At 41.5% G+C, this 17,520-nt stretch overlaps 1 protein-coding gene across 3 annotated transcripts in view; it reads right to left on the bottom strand.

The window, feature by feature from the left end:
* Window positions 1-5,071: 5,071 nt before the first annotated feature.
* The window catches only part of LOC138627737 (collagen alpha-1(XIV) chain-like), a 118,135-nt gene continuing 105,686 nt past the window's right edge, over window positions 5,072-17,520 (bottom strand). For all 3 annotated transcript variants that reach the window (XM_069710284.1, XM_069710286.1, XM_069710285.1), the window contains 11 exons: window positions 15,640-15,735; window positions 15,490-15,543; window positions 15,276-15,329; window positions 14,275-14,328; window positions 13,410-13,481; window positions 11,772-11,807; window positions 10,509-10,575; window positions 9,965-10,153; window positions 9,623-9,700; window positions 8,722-8,877; window positions 5,072-5,438 (listed from right to left, as the gene is read on the bottom strand). In XM_069710284.1, the coding sequence (XP_069566385.1) occupies window positions 5,185-5,438; window positions 8,722-8,877; window positions 9,623-9,700; window positions 9,965-10,153; window positions 10,509-10,575; window positions 11,772-11,807; window positions 13,410-13,481; window positions 14,275-14,328; window positions 15,276-15,329; window positions 15,490-15,543; window positions 15,640-15,735 (1,110 nt within the window). In that variant the 3' untranslated portion in view covers window positions 5,072-5,184. The remainder of the gene's footprint in view (window positions 5,439-8,721; window positions 8,878-9,622; window positions 9,701-9,964; window positions 10,154-10,508; window positions 10,576-11,771; window positions 11,808-13,409; window positions 13,482-14,274; window positions 14,329-15,275; window positions 15,330-15,489; window positions 15,544-15,639; window positions 15,736-17,520) is intronic.

The raw sequence follows: 17,520 nt of genomic DNA, 5'->3' as shown, positions 1-17,520 counted from the left end.
GCGCGCACACACACACACACACACACACACACACACACACACACACACACACACACACACACACACACACACACACACACACACACACACACACACACACACACACACACACACAGCGTCCTCTACTGCAGTGAGTGTCAATAATTACAAACATCTCTGACTCGGCACAGTGTCGGTGTTAATTCTCAGTGTGTGTGTGTGTGTGTGTGTGTGTGTGTGTGTGTGTGTGTGTGTGTGTGTGTGTGTGTGTGTGTGTTGGCGAGGTCGATCATCCCGACTTGTTTACACCGACCCGTCTCGTGACGTGCCGACAGCGGAGAGGGAGGACTTTTTCTTTCTCTGCTCGGCTGCCTCTTTGTTTTTATGCGTTTGTGTTGTTTATTCAGATCAGGAGGAGGAAAAAAAAAACCTGGAGCTGCTTCACCTGCTCTGCATAACAACATCCCCGTTCAATACATACACACACACACACACACACACACACACACACACACACACACACACACACACACACACACACACACACACACACACACACACACACACACACACACACACACACACACACACACACACACAAGTTCTGCTTACAGAGAACCAGAGGAATCGGTAGAAAATCAAAAAACAAACATCCTTCACGTCGTACTCACCGGTGTCCTCGCCTCGATACTACAAGCGCCGTGAGTCCGTTGGAGGCGAGAAAGACAACAACAACAGGTTTAAATTAAAAAAAAAAAAAAAAAAAAAAAAGAAGCCTGTTAACCCATTAAAGTTTATTATTCACCAAATAATCCCAACTAAAAAGCTGATGTATCAGTTTAAGAATAACCTTCAGCTTCACTTTTAAACCGCATTTTCGACTAAACTTTTTATTATTTAAAGAAAAACGTTTACTTGCCAACGTCGGGAGTTAACGAAGCAAAAATAGAGTTCGAAAATCGAGGTCCAAAAAACAAACAAACATGTAAGTATTTGCACGGAGCGGCAAACAAAAAAACGTGGGAACTGAGAGGACATGGTGACACAGAGAGAGGATACAGGCTAAAATCCAGCAGGGAGAGGAGGACAACGGGGGACAGCTGAAACAAATCAGGGCGGGGCCAGACGGTTCAAATGGAACTGGTCACTGACTAAAAATGACAATATATCAACTTAATTTTTAACAAAAAATATTCTACTTCAATATCCTCTGACATTTTGTTTATGTAAACGTCAGCAAACACGACACAACTCGTGAACTCTGAGGTTTCGGAAGAATTTCCGAGGTCGTGACTACCACAAGAGGGCGGCGTTCATTCGGACTCTTCTTGAAGCAGACTCAGGAAAGACAGGAGTTGAGAGACAACAAATGAAAACAGGAAATACGACAAACCTGAAAAAGGCAGAACCGTGAAATGCAATTACCACCGACGGCCACCAGGGGCTGGCTCCAAATCAAAAGTCAGTAAATGTTTTCCACAAGTTATTATGGTGTCATAATGTTTGGCTAATATGAAGAGGGATATAAAACAGACCCAAAGAAATACAAAAATTTTAAAATAACATTTAAATACATATATACCTTTTTAAAAAATATTTTTTTGATCATTTATTTTGGTGCAATATAAAGTGGCTTCCGATGTTTTTCAGTGCAATGATTTTTCCTTGTTCTTTGTTTTCTCTTTCTTGTTACATATGTTTATTTTTTAAAAATGTTAATTTAATTTCTGTCAATAAAGTTAAAAACAAAGTGAGGCCCGAACGATACTGTAGTTTTGGGGCTAACGTCGATATAAATATTGGGGAGTTAAACAAATTTCAATATCAAAATAGCTCTTAATATTTATATATTAGATATCCTGTAAAAACGGCAAATAGAAAACACAAATATTTTGCAAATGGCCCCTCAGATGTAGTTTTCAAACACACATAAAGGGGAAATTTAAATTTATATTTAAAAATATACAAAAAAACGCAAAAACAAAGAATAATTTCAACGTCATCTATTTTGAGCTTCCTGTTCTGGAAAAAAAAATACAAAAAAGTTCATATCTGTACATATCAACTAATAAATACACCATCAGGCTCTGAACAACAAAACACACTTCGGGACACAAATATAGTAAATATTAATAAAAATAATAAACATTTTAGGAGGTAGTTTCTGTGAAGTTTGGGGCGTTTTTGCTTTAAAAAAAGAAATACTTAATAATCTATTAAATATAATATATATAGAGAGAGCGATAGACGCAACCATGATTTAATTAATTAAGTTACAGTAAAGATTTACGATTAATTTTATTTATTGACCTGCAAATATGCAACATGTTGCTTCACGGAAAACAAAATATATAGATATGTATTTTTCTTCATGCATGTCATCTTTAATACACGTAACATCTTTATGATGTCAAAATAAAAGACAGAAACGGACATACAGTATATTCCAGTTTGTTTTTAAAATCACATTTCGCTGTCATACACCACCTTCACCACACGGCGGCAGCATTTAGTCGCTGTAGAGGCTGCAGCTCATCAGAGGGACCAACAAGGACGAGGCAGATTTCTTCCTTATCCCATCACTGACGGCTCTGTTTCGAGGTCAAAGGTCACCGAAGAAGGTAAAAAAAACCAACCCTAATGAATGGAGAAGTGAATGTTCGAATAGGAAAAGAAAAAATATACTGCGTATCCAAACAAATATTTTTCGGTCCCACATTTTAATCTGAGGCTTTTACTGGAGAGGTAATTATAATCAACCTCATCAGAACTAAAGTGCTGTAATTACTGTGTTTAACCACTCGGAGCTCTTACAATGACTACGACAGGCCGCTACGAGTGTCGTCCCCGCAAACCACCGCAGAGACCGGCGGACACGACCGACAGCTGCTCAGCTTCACAGCTGCAGAAAGAATTAATGGGAGTTAAATGAAAGATTTATGTTCCAGTCAAACATTTTCGAAGCCTCCAGTTCAGATTCTGTCCGTCACCATCTTTTGCTAGTTCGGTGCAGGAAGTGACCATATTTGGACGAGCTGGGGGAGGAGCCAGCGGTGGATCTGACCGATCTGATTGGAAACCTGACGATACTACGTCCCGCCCACCGATATCTGTAACCTGACTGCACCACAGGCCTGTCAATCAAACAGACACGCCCCCAAAAACAGGTGTTCTTGAATCTTCTTTTCTAATGAATGAGGGATTATTTTCAGATGGACCTCCAGAAAACTAATAAGAAGGAGTGACTTTAGCTAACAACACCGAGAGAACTGATGGACACATTTTATTCACTTTGGATTTGATGAGAGAAGTTGAATGGGAGTCTATGGAGCCGGAGGCTTTTTGGAGCCGACCTCTAGTGGCACTCGCTGGTATTGCAGCTGAAGACAACATCAGAAAAAAAGCAGCATGTGGTACGAATACTGTTATATACAGTCTATGTTTGCGAACTGTCGTAACCATTTTGTTTTGCTTTTTGAACCAGAAGTGACCGTATTTGAATGAGAAGGGGAGGAGCCAAGGGTGGCTTTTATTTTTTTGTGTGCAAAATTTTCTGTTTGTTAGCTTTGGTTGTCAGACGGTCAATTCTGAGTTTTACCGTCTGAAAACGTCTTCGCTGCAAAACCACCTGAACTGTGTCGCCATGGCAACAGGGTTCTCCAACACGACAACACAACCTGGAGAGAGGCCTAGAAAGTGTATGGTTTGATCACCAGCGCTTTTTTTCACGGTTTTCTTTGGTCCTTTATATAGTTTTATAGAAATACCGGTTTCAAAGCAAATGTATTTATATTCTGGTCTAAACCTTCGTTTTATGAGCCGAGGTGCAGCGTCCGACTCGGTGCTGCAGGTTTCCGATCAATCCCGAGCTCGGCGTTCGGCCTGAAACCACGTTCACCAAACAGTTCACACACAAACAACGGCAACGGTCGTACTTCAGCTTTTTATTGTTCTGAGAAAAAAATCAATACCAAGTAAAAAATAAATTACTTCCTTGGTTTTTATTCTTAAACAAGCTGCTCTCCTCGCAGACCTGAAGGCCTCAGAAACACTGAACTCAGGAGACGTTTGGGGGAAAAGTTGAAAAGCAAAACTGTTTGGGGACCAAATGGATTTCACTGAGAGACGACAACATCACAAATAAATGCGTCTTTCCAGCAGCTGAAAATAAGTGTAAAGAAATCAAACACATAAATTAATTCAAACTCGTTTTTTTCAACTTCAAATAGAAGCTGTTGTCTTCTTGTGTCGGATAATAAAGATGTAACGGAGATGTTTCGTTTTCGGGTTCAAGTTTGGCTTAAATGAGCTTCCTGTTGAAGTCAAAATTTAAAGACAGTGAGAAAGTAAATATTATTAATAAAACAATTTAAAAAAAAAAAAAGAACAGAAAAAAAATCGAATCTTTGTTAAATTTACCGCCAACATTCGGCCAAAGTTCAAAGTACGAAGAAATATAATCTCTCTTAACGTAAACGATGACGCCAACAGAGTTCACTTTGAGCTTAATACTGCAACAATAACTGCACTAAAAGAACCAAATCCTCTTTATATGCAACAGAAAAATACGTCTTGTGGCTTTATGGGATTAAAATGTGATACATTGAAATAAACAAAAAAATCATGCAAAACTTCGTATAAATAACTTCTGAAGCTGGAAACTGAAAAAAAAAAAGGAGGTAAACAACAAAAACAGCAACAACAAACCAACAGATTACAAACATCTCAAGGAAATAATTAGTTTTTTTTTGGTATAATCAAAATCTTTTCGTATGTTTTTATTTTAAAAGTAAAAATCTTCCGATGCTAACGGGGGACGAGCTAACGTAACAAAAATACTCGGTTGTCGTACTCGACCACCAGGAGGCACTTTTAAAAAAAAGAAAAAAGAAAAAGGAAATTAGAACCTGAAAGAGGAAGAAGAAACTGGAGACGGGACCGCCTCCGTTTCACTGATGAACAGGAAACAGGAAGTTCACCTGGTGGACGAACGAGGCGAAAACAAACGACAGGAAACTGTTTGGCTAGCATAGAAGAGTTAAAACAGTCCCAACCTGACCCCCCCCCCCCACCCCCCAACCCCCCCGTCCCCTCTACGATGTCCGTAAGAAACCCTCCTCATCAGGCACTTGTTGATTTGTCCGTAACGGCTCCGATATCCGCCGCCCAATCAGAAAGCGGCGCTCCGCTCGCGTCCCGCCTCAGTTAGTTGGCGCCGTCGCTCCTCCGTTCCGTCTCCTCTTCGAGCCGACTTGGTCTCCGTCGGCCCTCGACGCTGCGAGCGCTGCGGTGCACGTCGCCGAGCGCGGGGTCGTCGGGCGACACGGGGCGCGGCGCCGGGTAGTTGGGCTGGTAGTAGCGGTACGGGTCGTCCTCCTCCACCTCGCCGTAGTTCTGGAAGACGTTGGACGGCAGTTGGACTGCGGGGACAGCGCCGACGTCAGTGAGATCCTCGCCCTCTGCGTTGTCGTCGTCACCCGACCGACCCGGCAGCGAAGCCAAAGCAGCACCGGCGCCCAAAACCAAGATGGCCGACCGCCCACCCCAGCCACCACAGGAAGCAATCGTTTTGGAGCGGCGCGTCGGGTTTTAGTTTTTTTGGGTTAGACGGGGAATCGGGTAAAAGAAGGAAGGAGGCGGGAGACAACAGACAAGGACAAGGACAAGGGTTACCGAGGGTTACGGAGTCGGGGTTGGCATGGTTACGGACTGACAAATACCGAAAGCAGCTAGGAGGAAGTTTAAGGACAAACAGCTTCAAAACTAACAGTTAGAATAAGCGACAATGTTTTGAGTTTAATGTGGCGAGTATTAGATCTGTTATCGATCAGATGACAATCAAACCGTCGCACTTTACGTGGTTTTATGTTTTCAAGTTGCATCTTTAAACGTTAAAGATTTCTTTGTACGTAAAACGTGCAAAATATATGTCAAAGGTTGTCGTGCAGATGAGTTTTTGTTTTGTTTTTGTGTGTGTGTGTGTTACAGGAGTTTTTATTGAGTCAGTGAAGCCTGTGAATTAAAACAGAGGCACCAGATGATCATAATCGAGAAGGAAAAAGTGAGGAGATCGTGTCAGTTTACAAGAAATCTGGATTTTTACGATATTCCACATTTTTCTGATTCCAAAAATGTTTTTCTCGAAAAAGGACTAACAAAAGAATCATCCGAATGTGGATTAATCCCCAACAAATTACTCTTGATGGAGCCACAATCTAGTTTTTTTTGTCCATTTCATGTCAATTTTTTTTTTTTTGGAGAACCACGTATCTCTAAAAAGATAAGAAAGTCAACAAACCCAACAAAACACACGTCGGTTTTTCAGCTTTGTGACATTTTTACAGTGTGTACAAGAAGTCTTTTTTTTTTTTTTTTTTTTTTATACATTAAGGAAATAAATCCCTTCAGTTTATCAGAACATTTTTAAATCAGCAGATTTGGAGATACGTGTTTTTTTCACGAGACAGGAAGAAGATAAAAAAAAACTAGTTTAAAAGCTAAAGTGAAATAAAAAAGTTCAAGATAGTTTTTTCTCTGATTCAGTAGGGTGGAAGTATAAAGTTGAATTAAAAGTGGAAATACTCACGTAAAGTACAAATAAAACAGAGCAGTTACAGTTACAGTCCATCGCTGCCCCCCTGTGGCTCATTCAGTAACTACACTTCTATTTCCTCCTGTTTGTTTGCAGCAGTTTTGTTGTTTACATGATATGTTTGTCAGGAATCAGACAAACATGTTAGTTTCAGTCTTTTCCTGGGATTTCATGACAATTAGCAAAAACATAGACTATCAATGTTACTTTCAGAAATAATTGTAATATTTGCTTAATAAATGTTTTCATTGTTGTTTAATCTGCAAATTATTTTCTTGATGAATAAAGTGATTAATAAAGTCTCTATAATTCAATATACAGTGAAAAATTCATTCTTTGTTTGACTGACAGTTCAAAAACATTCACTTTACCGACACGTTCGACAAAGAAAAGCAGCAAAACTGCACATTTTAGAGGTTTCAATCAGGAAATGTTTGATATCTTTACTTAAGTATCTACTAAAAATAAAGATTCTCTTATCGAAAGTATTTTTTATTTTCATTTAATTCCAATATAATATTTGTGGTTGGGGCGAATCGGCTGATGTCACTGACACCACCTCCATCACCTGCAGCAGTTAGAGCGTCTAAAGTTTTTTTTATTGTGAACGCAGCTCAGTCGTCACGGAAACGCTGCGCGGCGACAAACGGCGGCGGACAGACAGACAGAGACAAGAGACACAGGAAGGATTACGACATGCGGACGCCACTCACATGACGCCCCTGTGTGACCTTTAACCTCCACACACACACACACACACACACACACACACACACACACACACACACACACACACACACACACACACACACACACACACACACACACACACACACACACACACACACGAGACGACCACCATCATGCACTCAGCGGGTGAAGATGACTCCTGCAGGGTTTTCAGGTGCTGATTTTTTTTTTTTTTTTTTTTTAAATATACGTGAATGTGGAGCTGTCAGAATGTAATTTCCCATGAGCCTTTGCCTGAAACAGAAATCACCTGCAACTTTTCATGTGATTTAAATTATTTTGTATTTTTTTTTGCAAACTAATTTGTACGGTTTTAATCAGCGATGTGAAAACCCTCCACGGAGCATCTTGATGGAGATGGACGACACCGACAGGTTCGACACCACGCAGAAGGAAAAACGTTGAGGTGCAGAGTTCACACGGGATTCGGGAACTTAAAGGTCAAATCACCCGTTTCATCGCAAACATAAAGCCCGTGGGCCAAGTTTGGGCCGCGCCCTCATTGTTTTGGGTCACGTCTGACAAACTCGTACTTTTTCATACTTAAATGCTGTTAAAATACAAACTATAATGACGACGTGCTAAAATTTAGAATTATTTACACATTTTCAGTGTTTCACTTTCTGATTTCAAGTTTTTGCATCTAAAAAGCAGCGTTTTCTATTTGATTTCAAACCTTTTTGGTTTAGCTCAGATTAGCGTAAAGACAAAAAAAAAAAAATAGGAGGAAACAGTTCGACCGGTTTTTTTTTGGTCCACAAACAAAACTCACCTGTAAATCTCACTAATTAACACGTTGTGTCTCTTTGTTGTGTTTTTACAACAAATCAAGCATTAAAATAGTCATCACCTCCAAAACATCATGACAATACAACTTGATAAAAGTTCATATATATGGATATTTTTTTCCAGGATTTTTCTTGTTTTGGATGATAATGATGCTTTGGAATGACACTTCTAAAAGTTTGAGGGCTTTCATGTTTTTTTTTCATGCTATGCATGTTTTTTTTGGACATTTTGCCACATTGTTGAAGCTAAAGTTGCTTTTACTGCTGAGGTTCCAAATTTTTTTTACCTGTTTGATGTTTCGGGTGAAATGAGCCTTTAAGACAACTCTGAGGACAAACTTGCAGAAGAAGACACAGATTTGTCTTGAGAGTTTATGTTTTGTTGATGTTGACCGTCCAGAACAAACGCAGTGATATTCGAGATCGTGCAGAAACTTCAGCGTCTCAGCAGGTTGAACTGACGTCCGTATCTTCGCTGTGAGAATCTCTGAAAGGCGTCTGACCTTCCAAGAGACACCGAGCGACTCAGCGGCCAAAAGACCAGCGGCGCCGGAAGGCGTTCATGCACACTTCTTTCTGATCAAATAATAACTTCATTTGGACCCTACGTACCTCCGACATTGTAGCCCACGCAGGAGTTCTGGTCGCAGTAACCCGGAGGTCCCGCGGTGCCGACGGGTCCGGGGACCCCGGGTCGACCGGGGGCTCCGGGGTTTCCGGGTCGCCCCGACGAACCCTGGCTGCCGGTTCGGCCTTGTCCTTGAGCACCTGAGAGGAAGACGAGGACAATTTCAGAAGATAAAAGTACAAATCTAGACAATGTAGTTCGAGCCGGGTCCGGACCGATTTGGTTCCGACCTTCACCGATGGTCCTGAACTTTGAGTCGAGACTGAAAGAAAGAGATCTTGGAGGAAAATGTCTGAAAAGAGTTTCCTCTGCAGGGTTCAGCCTTCGAGGCGAGAGCTCCGACATCCGGAGGGAGCTCAGGGCTCTGGTTTCGGACCTGGTTCTGGTTCGGCTTTAAACCTTCATTTTGGGAGCAGTTTGAGACTTGATTTTGGAGCATCTTTTTTCGGGTTTAGGACAAGTTTCAGTTCTGGTTTCAAAGCTGGTTTCAGACTTTGTGTAGGACTAGTCTAGGGCTAGAAACCAGTCTAGTTTCTATCCTGGTTTGGGACCTGCTTTTGGGACTAGATCCAGACTTTGTTTAGGACTTTTTATTTGGACCTGATTTCAGACTGTCTCCAAGATCTCGTGGTCTGGGAACGCCTCGGGATCCTCCAGGAGGAGCTAGAACATGTTGCTGAGGAAGAAGGAGGTCCGGCCTAACCTGCTGCCACCGATGCCGGACCTCGGACACGAGGCAGGAAATGGAAGGATGCTTTTTCTTTCACTATTTAGGCGACATTTAGCACTTTCTTCTCCACATTAATACCATTGTCAAACAAATCTGTAAGAATTATGTGGAAATCCAGCTTGGAAACATCGTACGATGCAGCTCTTTTAATTTACCGGGAGGTCCTGGAGGTCCTCTGGGTCCTTGGACACCAACACCCGGAGATCCCTTCTCGCCCTTCTCTCCTAGTTGACCTGGACACGCAGACAAAAAATAAAACAGTGTTGTAAGATGCTGTAAACAGCACAGAAAACCTTTAGATTACTGCATGTACAATTTGTTCGGCTCGCTGCTCAGGTGAGCCCCCTACAGGCGAACATTAGTACTTTTAGAAAGTCAATCTTTTTATTTAATTGGTGTTTTTCCCTCAGTATTAACATATGAAACTTTCAGCTGTCAGGATGTTCAGCCTGATTTAGTCTAGTAATAATCCCCGTTGGTCTTGTCGACCGTCTTACCTCTTTCTCCCGGTTGCCCGTTTTGTCCGTTCTGCCCTGGGAAGCCAGGTCTTCCCGGGGGTCCCTGTTCTCCCTGGGGACCCGGGTTTCCCTGTCGGCCGGCCTCTCCGGGAGGTCCGGGCACTGTGCGGATGGACACCGGTGGACTGGGCGCCTGGTTCAGGATGGAGTTGTAGCGCGCCATGTGGCCTGGAAACAGGAGGACCAATGAATTTTCTACAGTCCCAGAAAATGGAAGGACTTAAAGGAACATCTTGGTCGGAGCATCTTTTTGGACCACATGCATATTAGGCAGCAGTGTTTAAAAAGTTTTGGCTCCCTGGTTTGCAGCATCAGGCTGGAGAGAAAATACCTAATGAGGACTTGATAAACCAGCTGTTGCTGTAGATCCTTTCAGAGATGTAATACACTTGTAATTAGATAATAATCTGACTTTTATAATTGCAGAATAATTATAAACTCCATCATGCTCCCTGAAACTCAGAAAATACTCTGGTTTGCACTTCTACTGAAAGTCGTAGCGTTTTTGTTTTTTTTAACTCACTTTGGATGAGCTGCTCACAGACCTGCCTGGCGATGGCCTGAACCGACGCCGCCGACTGGAGGTCACCCTGAAGACACACACACAAGCAAGAGTTCTGTTTATTTACACCATTTTGTATTTATCGACACACTGTCGTACATGCAGAATGTCACAGTTCACCGTGAGAATGAATGTTTGTTAAATCAGTCATTTTATGAATGGAGTTTGGTTCCCGAGCCACTGAAACCAGCCATTTATCTGCAGCTGCTGTGTCAAATGAGTATTTACCGACACGCTCGAGTTATTTAAATCCAACTGTGCCGGGAAAAAACCCAAAAACCTTTAATTTTTCATTTCACTGGATAATCACACTTAATCACACTCATTTTATTCATCTGCTGGGCTTGAAGTTTCTACGCTCGGATCAACGGGAGCCTAAAATGAGCTTCCGGAGCGAGGAGGGAAAGTTTGCCGGGGTTAGTCATGAAAATAGTAATCATAAATGCTGCGCTTTGACTGACTGCACCAAATTCTGCTAGTGGCTGGAAACTGGGGTACAAAAAGAAAAAAAAAAGAAAGAAAGAAAGCAAACTGTGGAAAAACAACTGCTGACAATTTTTTTTCCCAAAGAAAGGTGAGCATCGTATGGCTGTCGGTAGCGTTGGAACATTTCCCCGTCGCCTGACGGTCACGATGAATGGATTGATGTGCAAATTTGTTGGCCAAATAAACGTGCTTGGAAACCGCTTATAAAACCTTTTATAGTTTACCAGATTTTAATTAAATTTCATAATATCATGTCATGAAATACCAAAAAAACCTGCTGCCTTAAAATAAAAAATTGAGGCCATGTTAGTTTGTTCAGCCTTGAATCCGATATGTGCAGTAAACGGTGGAGTTTTATTTGAAGTTATTAAGTTTACTTTGTTTGGATTTGTGTCTGTTGGCCAGGAAACCAATGGTGGATAAAAAAAACAAACAAGTGTTTTCTTTTTCTGCCAACCTCCCACAAACTCCAACTGTTTGCCTTGTTTACCCTCAAATATCCAAAACATAACTGCACATTTTTTTGGTGTAATTGGAACAATTTTTTTCCCCATTTTAAGCAGATTTGCATGTATTTGTTCTTTTTTTTTTTTTTACAGACTACGCAACTTTTTTCACGCTATTTTTTTTTAAGCAAATCAGTCGTATTCTGTTACCAGGGAATCCGAACATGCCCGTGTCTTAACAGTTATGTAAATGAGGAGCAGGGAAAGTTTGATTATTACATCAACCACTCACCCGTTCACCTTTATCTCCTTTGCCTCCAGGAAGACCCTGCAACAGAAAACAGTTGATTAAAACAAAATAACACAAATCTGAGCTTTAACTGTGTAGAAAAAAGTTGTTTAAATCTTCGTACATTTCTCATATTAAAGATCCAATATTTCATAGTTTTATTATTTCATCTTGATCTCCTTCAGAAGATGTTTTTAAGCACCAGAAACCATCTCAGTGCAGTTTTACATCTCCTCTCTGCAGACTCCACCAACAAACAGGCTGTTCTGTGACTGCGTCTTTAATGTGACCCTCTCTTCTGATTGGCTGACTTCTTTCTGAGTGACACACGTCCAGGCCAATCACGGGAGTTCTTCATTCTTGTACGCTCGCTAGCTCTGCGACAGAATGATGTCAAATAATATCAAAAAGGTTGGACGGTGGACCGCGATGAAGATCGGACGCAGGACGGGAGTGTGTGTGACATCACAAACGGCTCGGTCGCTGAATACGGGGGAATGTGTGACGCATTTTCTCTTTTGACAATTCCACAGTATTTATGTAGCTCCTAGATCTGATTTATAAATTAAATGAAAATCTGAATTTGTATGATAAGGGGACCTTTAAAAAAACATAAATCGTGAAGGGGAGGATCCTTTAGTCAGCTTGAAAATGTTCAAAAATATTGTAGTACATTGTTTCCTGAGTCAAGTATATAGTTTGAATATGCTGCTTGTGTTATGGTGATTTTTTTCCCCCAAAGCTTTTGCATACTGTATGTGCCACTAAAAAAAAAAAAATACAAAAAACTTTCATGAACTTTCTGTAACCGTAGTAAATTCTCTAATGTTTAACATGTAGAAAGGTAAATATATGCAGGAAACAGATGTGGAGATTTTTTAAAAGACAATAATCAGTTGATGAGGGCTGGCCGCGGTCCGCCCACGCTTCTGTAATTACATGCTTGACAACAAGCGATGAAAAAGCAATTTGTCAACAGTTTGTATTGCCTCCCACAGAATCTGGTTTCATGTTTTTAGGTGCTGCAGTCGAAATGGATGAAGTGAATGCAAAAGTGCCTTAAAGAGCAATACCACCGAGTGCCACTAGGGGCTGGCTCCAAAAAAAACCTCTGGCCCCCTTGGTTTTTAGAAAACTAATAGGAAGTGGAGCCTTTGGCTTTAGTGAGGGATGGATCTGACACTAAGACCCGCCCACCTACATTGGCACCTTGACTGCACCACAGGCCTGTCAATCGAACAGACACGCCCCCAAACGTACCGCCTATCTAATGACACTATCATGACTTGTGAAAACATTTACTGACTTTGTACTGCAGGAGAGATTTTTTTGGAGCGAGCCCCTGGTGGAGAGAACTTGATGCTTCTTTCAATGGGAGTCGACAGGAGACAGCCCCTAGTGGCACTAAGTGGTATTGGACTTAAATGCGATTCAACAGTGGCTTGATTTTTCAAACCTGAAAGCTACGTCCACTTTTATAAACAGTCTGATGTTGTCAATGCATGAGTTGTAGATTTAATTCCTCAAACTGTACGGCCACATAATTAATATCCACGATTGAAACTCTTTGTTTTACTGAGTTTGATTTTGTCAATAACAACAATGTTAAATACTACAAGGCCTCCAGACTGACAGACTCACCGGTGGTCCCAGTTCTCCGTGTTTTCCCGGAGGGCCGGAGGTTCCCGGGGATCCGGGGGCTCCTGGGGTCCCCTGTAGAGACGGACACATATAAAGAGGAAATCATCTGATTGGTCGGGTACACTCAGTTTCACACTTTATCGTGACCCACTTTGGGGCCATTTTTTGAGTGTGTATGTGGGAAAAAAACAAAAAACAAGGAAAGGTTTCGAGAAAACTTTGTATTTTGTGAACTCTACCGAATTTCTGTTGCTTTTATTTTGAAGCATATATGTTTCCACGTGTCGAAGCGAGCGTCCAGTAGCTGTTTTGCGGTCAGCGTTGCCATGACAGCACCGACCAAAGCTGACGGCGTTAACATTCGTAGACAGTTTTAGGTATTATATCCATTTTTTTATTTCAAGTTTTCAGCCCTAGTTGCACTTTAATTAGAGTTTATTTAATGTTGTCAAAAGTGTGTGAAAGGATTCACGCTTAAGAAATGTAGTTGCTCAAAAATTTAAAAAAATTTGGATCGTGACTTTATGACGAATAAAACAATTTGGCTCCGAACGGGAAAACCAGGACAAACCGAAACAGCATGTTGTCCACTGCAGACACTTAACATTCAAGATTTAAGCTTTTTCTTTAAAAAAAAAAAACAAACAGATGGAAAAAATCTCAAACATTTCCAAACTTTAGTCAGACCTGAAAATAATAAATTCTATAAAATGCGGTGAGTTTAATTTTAGAGTGACAGCGTGTCTCCAGTTGTTTGCTGCCACCGTCGTCAAACATGCAAATATCCACTGTGGTTCCTTCCTGACCTCACAAACAGCCGAGTACTTACTGTTAACAGTCCACTGAATGACGCAGAATCACTTACCATAGTTCCCGGGGGCCCCTGTCTGCCCGGGGGGCCGTCCTTCCCTGGCAGCCCCTGTGGAGGTGAAGGAAGAAAACACTGCATTAATCTCCATCTGTACGCTGATGACACTCAATTTTATATGTCATTGAAACCGGAGGAAAATAATCAGTCAAACAAAAAATCTGAAGTTATTTCACTGTTTATCCAGTCTTAGTTTTCCCTTCCTTCTGTTAAAAGAGAGTTTTTCCTTCTGTTGGAGGTTTCTCCATGATAAAAGAGAGTTTTTCCTTCTGTTGGAGGTTTCTTCTGTTAGAAGAGAGTTTTTCCTTCTGTTGGAGGTTTCTTCTGTTAAAAGAGTGTTTTTCCTTCTGTTGGAGGTTTCTTCTGTTAGAAGAGAGTTTTTCCTTCTGTTGGAGGTTTCTTCTGTTAAAAGAGAGTTTTTCCTTCTGTTGGAGGTTTCTTCTGTTAGAAGAGAGTTTTTCCTTCTGTTGGAGGTTTCTTCTGTTAAAAGAGAGTTTTTCCTTCTGTTGGAGGTTTCTTCATGTTAAAAGAGAGTTTTTCCTTCTGTTGGAGGTTTCTTCATGGCAAAAGAGAGATTTTCCTTCCTTCTGTTGGAGGTTAATATCCATTAAAGGAGAGCTTTTCCCCCCTATTTTATGTGGGAATTGTTGAAATGTTGGTTTTCTCTCTGTAATGTTGCAAAAGTTCTGCTGTAAGGATGCTGTAATGTGTTCAGTGACCTGAAGTAACCTGTGTTGTGATTTGGCGCTATATAACTAAAATTTGAATTGAATCTTCCCTTCATTGGCCGCCTATAGAACTGATAATACAGTTTCAGGCTCTGACTTAAAACACTGAACATTCAAAGCTAATCAAAGCTAACAGCCTCACTAGTGTTTTTGTTTCTTTGTAAGATTTTATGGCTGCAGATGAAGCCAGCGAGACATCCCAGGATTCTTTTACAGTTTCGGTATTTACAGTGTTAACCAGCTGTAGTATCATTGTACGTCGTGACTCACTCTGGTTCCTGCAGGTCCTTCTCTTCCTTGACCTCCGGCTCGACCAGGAATTCCCTGAAACACCAAAGAGGAGAGCAGAGGTCAGGAAAGTCGCGGTCACACCAACTACAACGAGTTTCTGATGGCCGGCGCTAAGCGGTGCCAAACGTAACGCTCGATTGGAAAACCTGCCGATACTACGTCCCGCCCACCGATAACTGTAACCTGACTGTACCTGAGTTCCTTGTTGTCCCGCCTCTCCTTTCTGGCCCCTCTCGCCCGGAGCGCCCTGCGAGGGGAAACAGTAGACAAGTCTTGACCTGAAGTTGATAACAGTGAGAGACCGACGATGCGGAAGACAGAGGAAGACCAACATGTGTCCTACCGGGGCTCCGATGATGGCGCGACCGCTGGGTCCCTGTGGCCCCGGGGGTCCCTGAGCTCCGGGTACACCGGTGTCCCCGACGGGACCGGTCGGCCCCTGGAGGAGAACAAGAAGAGCAGATGCAGAAAAAAGGTGTGAAATACGCAGGTTTTATTAATGGTGGAAGAGCCAACATACAGAAGGTCCGATTTTACAGGATGTGTTGAGACTAAAATAATTTGTGGAAAATTTTGTGGGAATTTTGCAAAACTTCAAGCTCCTGCAATTATTGTGGAAATTGTTTGAATATGCATTCATTATTATTATTATTATTTTTGTATGCCCCACCTTCCTTCCTGTTTATTCAATACCAACAACTTCACGTGGTGCTTTTACAAAACACCCTCAACATGCAGATTAATTTACACTTGAGAAAAGAAAACTTTAAACACTAATCTCGTGCTGACTTTAAAGATAACTCGGAAATATATTTGAACAGACTGCAGATGTGGGCGCTGCTGAAAAATCTGATCTTTATCTCGACTCGTCCATATCAAAAAGTTAAGACTTTCCAACCGGGTCTCTTGTGGTGTCGCGTCATTTAACGTCCTGCCAGCTGTTCACATTTATGAACTCTACGTGAAAATCCAGTTAAAGTTATGTACAAGTTTTACAATCTAATAACAAACAGAGTCGTAACGGTTGATTTTTTTTTTTTTAAGTTGCTTTTGTAAAACCCCCATCCCTCCATCGTGAGTCCCTCCATCAACACACCAACATGCGACACGTGACCTTCAAACAGCGTCCTATTGGTCGATGAAGCCTAATCTTGGTTGTAACATCTGATAATCTCAAACGATGGTACAGAGGAAACAAAGACGTCAAATGTTCTTCGTACATGTTGCATCAACGGGATTCATATCAGGTGTTTTTGAGTGTATTAAAATATACTGAAAACAACTAGAATTGTGAAAGAAAACATTTGATAAAAGGTTTTCACGAGTCCAAACGATGATTAAAATACAAACAAATTGAGCACTTACAGTGGGTACGGAAAGTATTCAGACCCTTTTACATTTTTCACTCTTTGTTTCATTGCAGCCATTTGCTAAAATCAAAAAAGTTCATTTTATTTCTCATTAATGTACACTCAGCACCCCATCTTGACAGAAAAAAACTGAAATGTAGAAATTTGTGCACATTTATTAAAAAAGAAAAACTGAAATATCACATGGTCATAAGTATTCAGACCCTTTGCTGTGACACTCATATTTAACTCACATGCTGTCCATTTCTTCTGATCCTCCTTGAGATGGTTCTACTCCTTCATTGGAGTCCAGCTGTGTTTAATTAAACTGATTGGACTTGATTAGGAAAGGCACACACCTGTCTATATAAGACCTTACAGCTCACAGTGCATGTCAGAGCAAATGAGAATCATGAGGTCGAAGGAACTGTCCAAGGAGCTCAGAGACAGAGTTGTGGCAAGGCACAGATCTGGCCAAGGTTACAAAATAATTTCTGCAGCACTCAAGGTTCCTAAGAGCACAGTGGCCTCCATAATCCTTAAATGGAAGAAGTTTGGGACGACCAGAACTCTTCGTAGACCTGGCCGTCCAGCCAAACTGAGCAATCGTGGGAGAAGAGCCTTGGTGAGAGAGGTAAAGAAGAACCCAAAGATCACTGTGGCTGAGCTCCAGAGATGCAGTAGGGAGATGGGAGAAAGTTCCACAAAGTCAACGATCACTGCAGCCCTCCACCAGTCGGGGCTTTATGGCCGAGTGGCCCGACGGAAGCCTCTCCTCAGTGCAAGACATATGAAAGCCCGCATAGAGTTTGCCAAAAAACACATGAAGGACTCCCAGACTATGAGAAATAAGATTCTCTGGTCTGATGAGACCA

The sequence above is a fragment of the Brachyistius frenatus genome, unplaced genomic scaffold, assembly GCF_029030835.1.
Source record: "Brachyistius frenatus isolate BFR_SWC_R1_liver_20210118 unplaced genomic scaffold, ASM2903083v1 Contig_91, whole genome shotgun sequence".
Classification (NCBI taxonomy): domain Eukaryota; kingdom Metazoa; phylum Chordata; class Actinopteri; family Embiotocidae; genus Brachyistius; species Brachyistius frenatus.
The sequence above is the reverse complement of the archived record's forward strand: the minus strand, read 5'-3'. Positions and strand labels throughout refer to the sequence as shown.